Source organism: Mytilus californianus, unplaced genomic scaffold, assembly GCF_021869535.1.
Source record: "Mytilus californianus isolate M0D057914Y unplaced genomic scaffold, xbMytCali1.0.p SCAF_6, whole genome shotgun sequence".
Classification (NCBI taxonomy): domain Eukaryota; kingdom Metazoa; phylum Mollusca; class Bivalvia; order Mytilida; family Mytilidae; genus Mytilus; species Mytilus californianus.
This window is the reverse complement of record NW_026262712.1, coordinates 44,226,998-44,240,566: the sequence shown is the minus strand read 5'-3', so window position 1 is coordinate 44,240,566 and position 13,569 is coordinate 44,226,998. Positions and strand designations below refer to the sequence as shown.

The 13,569-nt window shown below is 31.6% G+C and overlaps 1 protein-coding gene across 2 annotated transcripts; it reads right to left on the bottom strand.

Moving 5' to 3' along the window:
- Positions 1-7,285: 7,285 nt before the first annotated feature.
- Positions 7,286-12,626, bottom strand: LOC127706174 (uncharacterized). 2 transcript variants are annotated; one of them, XM_052210613.1, is made up of 3 exons: positions 12,531-12,626; positions 9,294-11,262; positions 7,286-7,894 (listed from the first exon to the last, which is right to left on the bottom strand). In XM_052210613.1, the coding sequence occupies exons 1-2, from the start codon at positions 12,535-12,537 to the stop codon at positions 9,323-9,325; spliced, it is 1,947 nt and encodes a 648-aa protein (XP_052066573.1). In that variant the 5' UTR covers positions 12,538-12,626; the 3' UTR covers positions 7,286-7,894; positions 9,294-9,322. The 2 variants fall into 2 exon arrangements, with proteins under 2 accessions (XP_052066573.1, XP_052066572.1); XM_052210612.1 differs by having other exon boundaries at positions 7,286-11,262.
- Positions 12,627-13,569: the final 943 nt, after the last annotated feature.

Sequence of the window (13,569 nt, the reverse complement as noted above, 5' to 3'; positions counted from 1 at the left end):
TAGTAATCATATGACCAAGTTTCTATTCTACTTATATGATACTGTAAATGCAGAACTTTGCCATGTTTGTTAAGTGTTGCGAAACGCGGGAAACAATTACAGACAGGTATTTCATTAAAAGTTATTATAGTTTTATTTGTGAACGGCCTTTCCTGAAACGCTACAAAGAACCTTCTGCGTTTGGTTGCCCAACAATTTGCAATATAAATTCAGGAAAACATTTTTGAATTTACTAGTAAGCTATCTTACAAAAGATCGCATGCGATAAGGTGAGACTTATTACCGAATGTGTACTTACCATGAGCGACACCAGGGATGGCAATAGTGGAGCAGGATCTGCTTACCCTTCCGGAGCACTCCCGTTATTAGTTTGAAAGTGTTTTCGTCGTTACTCTGTTTTTATCCTGACGATCGACAGAACATCTATCAAAAAAGATAGTCGATTAACCGTTTCTGAATCTAATGCATTCTGGGTATCTATTTTAAAAGTGTACATGGCAACGTTGTGAATGGTTAAACATACTGAAATTGATTAATGCTGCATCATTTTGGTGTACAAGCAAAAATAAAAAATAAACAATTCGTCATATTCTGAAATAATGAATCGAAAGTCTTTCAATCATATAAGCGGAATGATTGACGAAAAGTAGGATCACATGCTCTGATTTATAATAGATAAAAAACTTTTCATCAGTGGTTTTTTAAATATCTTAAAACGCATTCTGACCAATCATTACATTCATTTCTACTCCTTTTGAAAGCTATATCATGCATAATTCCATGATAAAATACTCTTTTATTATTGTCTCATATAGTAATAGAGTCGTAGGGTAACTCAACACTCAAATTAGAATTGTGTTTTTTTCCACATCTTCAGTAAACGGGTGCCACATGTGGAGCAAGATCTGCTTACCCTTCCGGAACACCTGAGATCACCCCCGCTTTTCGCTGGGGTTTGTGTTGTTCAGTCTTTAGTTTTCTATGTTGTCATTTGTGTACTGTTGTTTGTCTTTTGGTCGTTTTTGGGCGTTGTCAGTTTATTTTCGACTTATGAGTTTAAATGTCCCTTTGGCCTCTCTTTTTCATTCATACCATATTTGAAATATTAAGTTTAAAGTAACTCAAACGAAAAATATTAAGTATGGCATTTTCAAGCATCAGACTGTTTAACTTCCATGTGAAAATGAAGTTTATTTATGTAACTACTGACACCTGAGGATTTAGTTTAATTTATCTGAGTTTTAAACCACGTAGCGATGGAAAGTGTGGTTTATGATTTATACGCACGGCTAATGTTAATGTGATCTTTATAAAACATAAAACGACGAAACTGGATTACATAGATTCAATAAATAAAATTTGATGAAAACAAGCTATTCTATCCAAAAAAGCACATGAAAGATTCTAAAGGACTTTTACAAATACTAAGTACCTAGTAGAATATTCTTGAAAATCTATGAACATCCTGACTAGTGTGATGTTATTCATATAATCGTATAAAACCAACCAGCAACATTAGTTACATAGTGTGCTAGTGACCTAATACGATATATATGGGGTCAGTAAATTCCATATGGGATGAGAGTGAAGCTTGAATCCCCATATGGAATTTACTGACCCCATATATATCGTATTAGGTCGCTAGCACACTATGTAACGAATTTATCTTACCGGCTATCTTAACTTGTGGTATATAGACTTGTGGCCTATCAAAGTGAGCAAGTCTTCAATACGTTAGTAAATGAACCTACTTCAATTGGTCTATACAAAAACAAATGCCAACAATAACAATTTGTTAGCTTTAAATTTGTTTTATGAATTATTTCAATCGTTCATCATCAATTCTTTCGTCTGTTGAAACCTTTTAAGATTTTACCTCAACACCGTGTTGTTTTTATAAAGGGACGTAACACCACTACTAACCGTGTATTGAAAAAAGTTCCGCCTACTAACCTAATATGGAATATACACGGTCTCCACGCGGTTGGTTTTAACCAATCATATTCCTAGAAATGTATAGGAGGTAAGATGATACTAGTACTATTTATGAGATGATCTGCGTTCGATAAGGTGTTGTAGGTAAGAAATTATTATAATAATAATAACAACAAAATTTGTTGTACATCATATCCAATTTGGTTCTGATATTTAAATCTACTTAACGCTTTACTCAATATGTATCTTCTGCAAGGTCTGCGTCTTGTAAGTCTTGTTAAACACTGAAAATAAAAGTAAATAAGAAAGGAATGCTAACATAGAGCATATTTATATCTGTACTGTATAACTATAAAAACATGAATTCAATAAAAATAACTGAATTTCAATTTACGGGATACACACATAATATAAAGAACCGTTTTCATGCTTTTTTCTGTATGATCATGTGATATCTTGCTTTAGAGAATCATTTGCACATTAAATCGCTTTTGCACTATATCTTACTTAAATTATTATCATCTTTTTTTATTATTATTTCATATTATGTTTAAGAAATCGGTCTGTGTTTGATACAGTTTGAGGCATTCCTTTTCTATTTACTTTGAAGTTAATTATCAATGTTGTTCAATTCCAATTTCAGAAGTTGCCTATTGATAAAACATTGTATATAGTTATAAACAGATATATTTCGTATATGAAGCAAAAGGTTATTTTTATTATCTTAATCTCTATTTACCAACAGCACTTCATCGGACGTCGACTCATCTCATGCATATCGTTGCAGGCTAGCCTCATGTATATATACGCCGGTTACCTGCAAACTAGATAAAACTGTAAATATTGTTTCTATTGGTATAAACATTGATTTTTATTATCAGTAAACTAAAATCATATTAAATAGTATTGTTATACACATATGCACTGTCAAGGTACTACAATCTGTCGATACCTATATTTTGACATTGCACAAGGTCATATTTTCGCCTGACTATTAATGACGTCTTTACACTAAATCCATCAGATGTTGGATGTGTACTGATTGATATTTTAGTCTAAGATACATAATTTCTTTTATTAGTTGTTATTGGCTTTGAACTAGCTGTCAGTAACTGTGAGTACTCTCAGATCTGTGCTTTGTGTCTTTTTGTTGATAGATGTATAAATACCCTGCCATGTCTGGTCCGTATTTTTGTTAGATGTTTTCTTCTTTGTATCGATCTGATGAGTTGAGCCTTTTTAAACTGATTATTTTTAGTTTGTTCTTATGTTGTGCTGTGATACCACTGTCCCAGGTTAGGGGAGGATTAAGCGCTCACAAACATGTTAAATCCCGCCACATTCTTTATGTGCCTGTCCCAAGTCAGGAGCTTGTAGTTCAGGGGTTATTAATGGTTCATGGCTGTCATATTTGTTTTTCGTAAATTGATTTAGGTTTTCTCAATTGAATTGTTTTATATTTGTCATGTCGGGGCCTTTTATGTCCGACTATACCATTTATACGGTATGGGATTTTCTCATTGTTGAAGACTAAATGGTTGCCTATAATTGCTTAAACCCATTTCATTTGAACTATAGTGGATAGTTTGCAATCATATCACATTTTCTTACTTTCATATATCTATTTAAGTTTAAATATATTTATGAAATCACGTTTTTTTTTTGTTTGGTTATGAGGACAAACGACTGAACTACTAAAGGTTTTGCAATCACAAATTGAATAGGTCTGGAAAAGCAAGGTGGAAGATGCATGTCAAGCAGTAAGCACTGACTCTGCTGTCGATGCATTCGTTCTTGCTACCTTTTGAGTTCATGTTAATCATTCACCAATTTTCTGATTGGATAAATGAATTTGAACTGTATTGTGAACGAACTTTAATTCCTACAATTTTTAACACACCGTGGTTGCATCCTTGACAAAAATAATGTTAGAATTACTTTAACAACGTGAGCAGTTTTAAAGCTACGTCTTTAACACCCCGCGATTCAAGTTCATACGCCTGATGGAAAGCTTTCTTAGCTGAATCGTCATCTCCATAACGTTGAAACGCTATTCCGATGCATACAAAGGACAAGGCTTTTGCCGTCGAATCATGTATACGATATGACTTTGTGACAGTCATTTGAAGATCCCTGAGAGAATCACGACTTTCTCTACGATTGTTCAGATGATAATGACAAAGAAAGCGTAGAAAATGAGTATACGTAGTCGGTGGTAAACATAATTGCCTAATCTCTACTTCCATTTGTGATTCTTCAGGTATAAGAGTTGACTTTGAATGGAAAAACATGCCATCTGTTAGCATCATTTTCGTTAACGGAAAAAAAATTCGTTCGAAATGTTTTCACGCTGTAAAATTGAAGATTTGAGTACTCCAAATCTAACCGTGGGTACAGTTTAAAATATACACAATTCGATAAAACATTCATTGCCTTAATGTATTGTTTCGTCCTATAAAAAACGAAGCAAACATAAGCCAACCATACAAAATTAAAAATTAGAATAAAATGCAAATATATATTTTAATCAATATTATACTAAGAAGTTGCCAAAAGTTGAAAATCTCAAAAGTTTGCATGCTCGATTGACGTTCATATTAGTTAAGGGACTCGATATTTGTCATGGCTTATATCATATTTGGCACGGCTTATATTAAATTTGTCATGGTTCATATCATAATTTTTCATGAACATTGTTTCCCTGTCAATATTGATAATGTGTTTGAAGTTGTCCGTTCTGAAATAGATTATAAAACTTAACTTTGTGCCTTTTTACCGAATAAGTGAACCGTACTTTCTCCAGAGCACCTGAGATGACCACCCGTATTTTGGTAGGGTTCGTATTGCCCAGTCGTTAGTTTTCTGTGTTGTGTTTTGTATATTATTGTTGTGTTTTGGTCCATTGCGTTTTCAGTTATTTTTGACTTATGAGTTTGAATGTTCCTTTGATATCTTTCGCCTCCCTTTTACGTATGACATTCTTGGTGACTTATTCAAAGCTGGTAACAACAGATAAGTCCTTATTCCTATGAAAAGAATACTCATCAAAACACAGGATTGGCAGTTCATAAAGGTAACATAATAATATATAAAACTCTACATAAGTTCATGCACGCCTTAGTATTGCTTGGAGACAAATCTTTGTCAGTTGTCAAAAACGCTGCACATATGTATTGAAGACTTAGTGAGATGCAGGGTAGCATCAACATTTCTATAATAAGGAAAAACATCTTACAAATACTGTGATAAACTCTCCGACAATGTCATTTTATTATACAGAAATATCATTAAACATGTTAAAGCAAACATTAAACGACCACTTGAAACATAAACATATATTTTGTATATTATTCTATTTCTAGTTGCAAAATTTGTTAACCATATATTCTTGCATATAAAATTCGTATATTTGATTTTCAAAAAAAAAAAAACTAACAAAAAACAAAAAACAAATATAACAAAGAAATATGAAGGAAAGAAACACAGATTCCTTGCTCCATAGGCTATATCCGCTGACACCAAACGTACACGAGGCAGGCATTCAACAAATTATTTAGGAAAAGATTATTTATACGTTTGATAAGAAATTCTTAACGTGCGTCTGATTGTTAGGTTTCACTGTCAGTTTCGGAATGTTAATTGTCTTCACTTGTCAATTATCAAAATCATACACCCATAGGTGGTCTTACAAAATTTAATCAGATTTATTGAAAAAATGTTATTGGTCTTCAAGTAGAATTCACATGATTTATAATACCATGAATACTATATACAAGGACATTTCGGCGGCATATTATTTTTGCGGTTTCATTCCACAAAGCTTTCGCATAAATCTAATATGCACGAATTGCACCGGTAAAGCGCCTTTTGCATCAATATTGGTCAATTGTACAAACCATTTCATGACAAATTCACTGTAAAAATATTCCTCGATATGTTAACGTTGCAACCTGTTTTTTTTTATTGACATATATAAATTATACTTTCTCAAATTATTTTTCAAAAAGTACAGTATAATAAAAATTGATATTGGAATTCAATTGTTTTATGATCCAAAAATAGTTGATAAGAAATATGTATGTCTCTTCAATTAAACAATTACCTGCCATTTCCAATCGGTGTTGATTTTTCTTTATACTATGATATTGTTTTCGCAAATATATGAAAGTATAATGGACATATCATAATGAGACATAAATAGTCAATTATTAATATTCATTGTGCGAATCAGTAAACCTTATTACGTATGCATTGATCAGGACGGATAAATAAATACAGTAAGGCTATATGTTTTGTTATGCTTTATTCTACTGCTTTGTGTTCTATCCCGAATAGATTACACATACATATACTAATAGACTCGTTTCGGCATATAATATTTACAACATAGGTAAATGTAGAGCTAAATATAGTCGAATAATAATGAAGCAATAAACTATTAAATACCGCGAGTAATCTACATATATTAACCTTAACAAAATATTTCTATTCACACAGTGTTGTGTATGATATTAAAAAAGACAGGGGATTTTTAAATGCTTGCATGGGGTTAGTTCAGCTTTGAAACTGAACCAATTAAAGAAATTATGTTGGCAAATTCTTGACAACCACTTGAGACGTATAAGAACAAATGATATTGACTACGAAATATATTATTTTTTTGAACTGTTGGATTGAGTTACGGATTACTAAACATTTTCTTTTATTGATATCCTATTCATATAAAATAAAGAAGACGATACGCTAGCCAACTGTCCCCTCCACCTCTGTGGAATTACACAAGTACTTTATCAGTCATTTGATGAGAAGTAGATTTCCAAAAATGATACGCGATTTCGATATGTAACTGACTGTTGATGATGTATGAACCCCTAAAATCAGGTCAATATATGGAGGCAATTCAATAAAACCCTAACACGTACAACTTTAATTTTTAAGTATAACATGACTTCCCCAGAAATACGACTATACCATTGACTCAAAGTAAAAACTTCTGTTCAATATTTCATAGAGGTTTCAAAAACGCTTAGAGGGTGGTCATTCATTAGCATTCAGTGCACAAATTAACCAACAAAAAAGATCTCTGAACTAATTCCACTCTGTTTGTACTATATGAAATTAAACACAGCTGTTTAAAACTTCTACAGGCTAAGTTGGAATATACACAGTTTTGATGTTACGTTAGTAAAGACCCCTTGTTGGTCCTCAAAAAGTAGCAGTATTTACCTGGCTGTCATAAACAATGGCTTAAGCGTACCTAATGAAAAGTTCGACCAATTTAAGAAACTCATATCATGCACGAAAAACGGTTTGTCAATTTTTTTAACCAAAAATAGAGATAAAACATATAAATTATAAATAGACGTATATTTAATAAAGTAATACTGATTTGGCTAACAAAAAATAAATGCTGTTTACGTGTTCTTAACATTATGTTTGTAGTCAACAGTTCCAAATAAACATGAAGGAAAAAAACAACCTTGAGTCAACCATTATATTTTTTGTTATAAACAAGATAACCGGAATGGAAGAATTGTCTATCGGCAATGCAGGCCAATCATTTTAATAAGTAATTAAATATTTTAGTTTATATAGATTTAACAATACTGTTGAACGAATTTTATAGTACATAGCGTATTTACAGTTGTTCCATTAAAAACAAGGAACGAATATGGCAGTTTAAGATATATTACGTGCTGTTGAAGGTTATGATTTGTCCACCTCTCTACACTTTACTCCCACACTATATTACCGAAGAAAGATTTTTGATTCAATCTGATGATTCATGCGAAAATTGCGATCGAAATTATTTTGCTGCAATTCATATTCATGGTTTGGTAAGCTTTCTTCTGTAATCAAAAGGTTAATATGCCACTATCGGAGTAGAATGGTGGGTTGAGTGAGCACAAACATGTCTTTACCCCACCACATTCTGTATTGTTTGCCCGAATTCAGGCACCTGTAATTTAGAGGTTGCTGTCTGTCAATTTGTTTTTCGTTTAGGGTTTTGTCAGACTGTTGGTGTTTTCGACTGAATTATTTAATAGTTTGTCTTGTTATGGGGTTTTCTCATTGTTGCAGGCCGTAATGTGACCCGTAGTTGCTTATATCTACGTTATTGGGTATCTGATTGATAATTGTTTTATTTAGGAGTCATACCACAGATCCGTATTCGAACAGATATACTTACTGGAATTATAAAGAAATAATTCAAACTTTAAATTTTCTCATCTTTAAAAGTTTCGGCTTTAAAGTAAATCAGAATAGGGGTAATCATATGGGCACTTGTGGCACCCCTATTATAGCAGACGTGTTCCTGTATTGTTAGGAATCACATTTTCGGACCTACAAATTTAATAACCTACCGTGACCTTGATAATATTCTTGCTTTCAATTTTACAGTTCAAAGGACACATAAACATTTCTATTGATGTCCTTTATTTGGTTTTGTTCAATGTATTCTATAAGTGACTAGAAGAGAGGTGAAAGATACCAAAGGGACATTTAAAGTCATAAATAGAAAATAAATTGATAACGCCATGTCTAGAATAATAAAGATACCAACAGACAAACAACAGTACACAAAACACAACATAATAAAATAAAAACTGCGCAATAGGAACCCCACAAAAAGCTTGGGGTGATCTCATGTGCTCTGGAATAGATCATTGACTTTATTAAGCAATGTTTAAAACAGAACCAATCAGCTCATTCGATAGATATAATCTAAGCAATGGCCATTTTATTGCACTTTTTATCACTTGTCACTGTTTAAGAATTTTCCATTTTTATCTCCTAATTTCTATTAATTTACAACTAACATTTCATTTGTTAGACTAGCTATAGTTTATAAAACAGTTTTTCAATTGATTATATCCCAAAAAACAAGGACACGCAATTTTCATTTTTTCCCTCCCTTTTAAGTTCCATTATTTGTATACTATCAATCTAAGAATAAACCCCCAAAAAAAAAATGTTCAAGAAAAAGCACACAAATGTATACTCGTTATATATACTTTTTTCAGGTAAAACAAAATATGTTCTTTTATGTATAAAAGGAGATGTGGGGTATTCATTTAAAGACAACAACTAAACCACACAAAGATATTACTCAAGACATTTATGGAACATCACTCAGCTTTTATCAATAGACAATAGTCCATACAATAGATGAAGCCTTAATTTGTCTGCATTTGATAATTTTGATGATTTTCTTCAAATAACAGAACAAATTTTCCAGTCCTACAATCAGAACAAGTGGCAAAAAACTTTACATCAATATGGCATTAACTGTAATCAGATATGAACTTTCAATCTTATGTTGATACGAAGTAAAAATCATAAACTTTTAAACATACCACGTTGATATAACAGAGTAATGTTAAAACTACTGTATCATCAATAGTCGATTTTTAGCAATTTTTTTTACACCAAACGATTCAAATTTAAACGCCTGATTAAAAGCTTTCCTAGCTGAATCTTTATTTCCAAGCAACTGAAATCCTATTCCAAGGCATATGAAAGATAAAGCTTTTGACGTCGGAGTGTCTAAACGGTCTGAACTCGTTATAGTTCTTTGAAGATCTCTCAGAGATTCATTACATTCTATAAGATTGACCATGTGATAATGACAAAGAAAACGGAGAAAATGAGTGTAAGAAGTTGATGGGAAACAATGTGATATGTCTTCTACTTCCATTTGTAATTCTTGAGGTATAAGCGTAGACTTTGATTTAAACCGCACTACGTTACAAATCTCTATTTTCAACAAAGGATATAATCTCTTTTGGAATGATTTCACGGTACACAATTTAATGTATTTTTGTATCATTTCTGAATTTGGATATAACTTTACGTTAACACAGTTCGATATGATATAAATTGCCTTATTGTACTGCTCTGTCCTATAGAAAAACGAAGCTAACATAAGCCAACCAGATACAGCATCATGGTAAATATTCTGCAACAAATTATACTGGATAGCTTTGTAATTCATGTAGCAGTATTTGTTCCCAACAATACATTTCAATGGTATCAATTGGGCTTTTTGTGTACATAACATCGACATGCTATATCTGTAAAGATACAGTATTTTAGGATTTTTATATGAAAGCAACGGATGCATTCCTGTAATAGCCCCTTGTAAACAACATGAACAACTAAATGAGTCTATCAAAGAAGCGTCTGTTCGAATTAGATTAGACACACTTAATTTAATTCTTTCTAAATATTTCATACAAGGCTCAGTATAAAATCTTCGGACTCGCGGGAGAAAAAGTGAATATGAAAATTTAAAACATCCCCATCCAGATTTATATAATGAACAAAGTCTTTCTAACAAAACCTTGCGTGCATGTCCTATGATTCTGTTCGCAAACAAATTGTTTTGTGGAATGAAGTAATGCGGACAAACGGAAAATTCGACATAATAAATCAATCTGCTAAAACATCTCATAAAGCAAGATAACAGGTTTCTTGGTTTCCATATTGATGGTGGTACTTCCTCTGAGACCCAAAACATAATGGTTTTTAGGAAGTAAGAGCAGAGTAATTCACGATACTTTACGTCCATGTGTTCATTTATGACGTCTTTCAGAAGAATTTTCAAAAGACAATAGCAGAGCAGTTGTGAATGAGTAAAGGTATAGATTAATAGTTTTTCACCCACATTGAAGGATATCCTCCATTGAAGTTCTTCGCTTGGAGATCCCTTATAGCCTACTGGAACAAACAATACACCATGTTTTACAATACTATGCTTGACTTCATAACTTGGCCATACGTTTTTTGATCTTGTTATCCAATTTTTTGCAGCAGATATCCATAATTTACTATGCAATGCTTGTGCAAAGTCATAGTCTCCCTGTTCATTCGAAAGGCAAGGTCCATGAATAACCATAAGCATGTTTTGATCGAGTAAAAACCTTTGTTTAAATAATGCGTTTGAAAAGTAATATTTCCCATTTATCTTCTCACAGCATTGCAATGCGTTGTTATTGTTAGTAAATATACAATGTAACATAGTGTAGCCTGCTTGTGTTGTCTCAGTTTCCATTTTCAAATATGTTTTGCGATAATCAAAAGCGAATTTCCGACCTTCATAAACCTCGATATATTTGTTCGCATATACGATATCAATGTCACCCCCACGTAAATCAAGTCCCTCTCCAAAACTTCCTCCGGTAATAGGAACGCATTCATCGTTGATAATTAAATTGTCCCTAACAGTGTTCATCATTCGTATTGTCCTTACATAATTTTCTGATCCCACTATGTTTTGACACATATATTGGTACAGAGCTAACGAAATGCATTTCGATAAGTCATCTGTAATAAATTCAAAAGCAATATAGAAGGAATATTTATAAAATTTAATTAGATACACCTGAGATGACATATTACTCATCTGAATATTATATACTCTATATCAGTATCATGAGTATTACCGACAGCGATTAATTATCTTATCCTCCAAATGTGTCCATATAACATAACTGTTCGCCCAAATATGTATGTTTGTGAAGGACACTGAAACGTGTACACCTTTATCTATGAAAATGATTTTTTTCACAAAAGAGTAGGAAAATATTAAATGTTTGTATTTTGCTATTGTTTGCGTCAAATCAATTATAGTTGTATCGTGGCTTGGTCAAAATGAACTAAAGCCCATCGTTATTCGTTCAAAGTTTTACAAAATTTAAGTTTTTGTTATGTTTGAGAAAGCATGTCAAATTTAGCCAAATGTTTTTGACGTGCGCAGATACTTTTTAGCGTTCATATTATACTTAAACCAAAGAAAGATCATCAAGTTTGCTAACCTAGCTTATGTTACGTAATATAAGTAAGGAAATATTGGTAACAATAATTTTAATGACAATGCTTTAAACTATTCGTATAGCAAATAACAGAATTATAATTAAGTTTATATAAAAAAATTCTACTGTGTCATAAGATTGGAATTCTTTAAATGAACATCATTATTTCTGGTTTGAAAAACAAAAACCATAATGGGATGGTAATTATATAATAATTGCTTGAATTATGTGTAGTGGCACATATGTTCGACATGTTACATATGTTGGCATCGACCTTGAGTTTTACCGAAAAGACATGTTTATTGCTTTGTCCTTTATTGGTTCAGATGCTTTCAAAGGTTTAAAAATTGTTGCATATATTTAATTTAGAGCAAACGAATAGAGGAATTATTCCTGAGACTTGCAATCGACTTATAATATGTGTGTGCATAAGAAAATTACACAAAATAAGCGAAAACGATGTTTAATTGATCACACGTAATTATGTGTATCAATTGGAGTGTCTTGATTATATATTTATTATATATATTGTTGCTATATGTAATAATAATAATAACGCGAAATAGATGTCAGAAAAATGCAATTTCACAATAGATTTTTTTGGTTGATTTTTTTAAAAGTTTAATTGTTTATTCCGACCATTTGAACTTACAAAAAAGTATTTTTTTTATAGTTGGTCTATAATACCAGAGAAGTGATGTTAATATTTCAGTCAATGGCTTTATAGTCCCAAACATATGATATCAAAATAAAAACATGTCTCTTAAATTAAATAATTACCTTCCATTTTTAGTTTTAATCCTACATAAATGTGTTAAATTTAATATATGATTGTTTCTGACAATAGATCAGATATGTGATAACCAATTCATAGGTAGTCTTATGTACTAATGGATAGTGCGCGTTATGAATTCTATAAAGTATCCATAATACAAAAAGTCGGTAGGTTATGTTATGGTTCACTTAATGACACAATGTACACAATCTTATAGATTTGATAGATAACTACACACTGGCATGCATTGATATTTTAAAATATTATTTTAAACATTTTTCAATGGATTCAAATTCAAACTTTAATCTATCTTAATCTATATTGAATTAAAAACACGCAAATTATTATCATATGAACATATAATTAATTTTGCAAATCATTGATCATGTGAACATATCATTAATTTTGCAAATCATGTTTAGTTAAACCTGCTCTACTATTGGCATTTATCGTTTAATCGGCAAATCAGAAACCAGAGATAATTTCACTTGTTTTTTTAATAACAAATGCTCATTCTGATGAGAATAAAACCTCTCACTTGGTATCGTTTACGCGACATATCAGAAAACGGGATATGATTGTATTCAAACCGATGAAGACCATCTTACTCTTACTCTCCACCACAAGATAAACAACTCATATTTTCACATCTCAGCTTCTAAACTATAATTTGCTTGTTCAAAAGATACAGATCATCATCCATAAATGATGTACAGTCAATGCAAATTTACAACAATTAATTTGCAATCAGATAATTAATTTTCATATTCAAAAGGTATTTGAAAAGATGTGTCATTTTGTTCTTCATTTTTAAACATGCCATGTTAATATCCAAATACATGAAATACACATATAACAATTTTTAACCTCCAAAATAAGTTCCTCTGAAATTTATTTACACTAAACAATTTCATTTATGTTTATGCCATATCTTATGTTGAGTACAACTTAATATACACACGCAATAAAACATATATAACTTGATTGTATTGTTCTGTCCTTTAGACAGAGGAACCTAACCTGAGCCTGCCGGATGCGCCATTA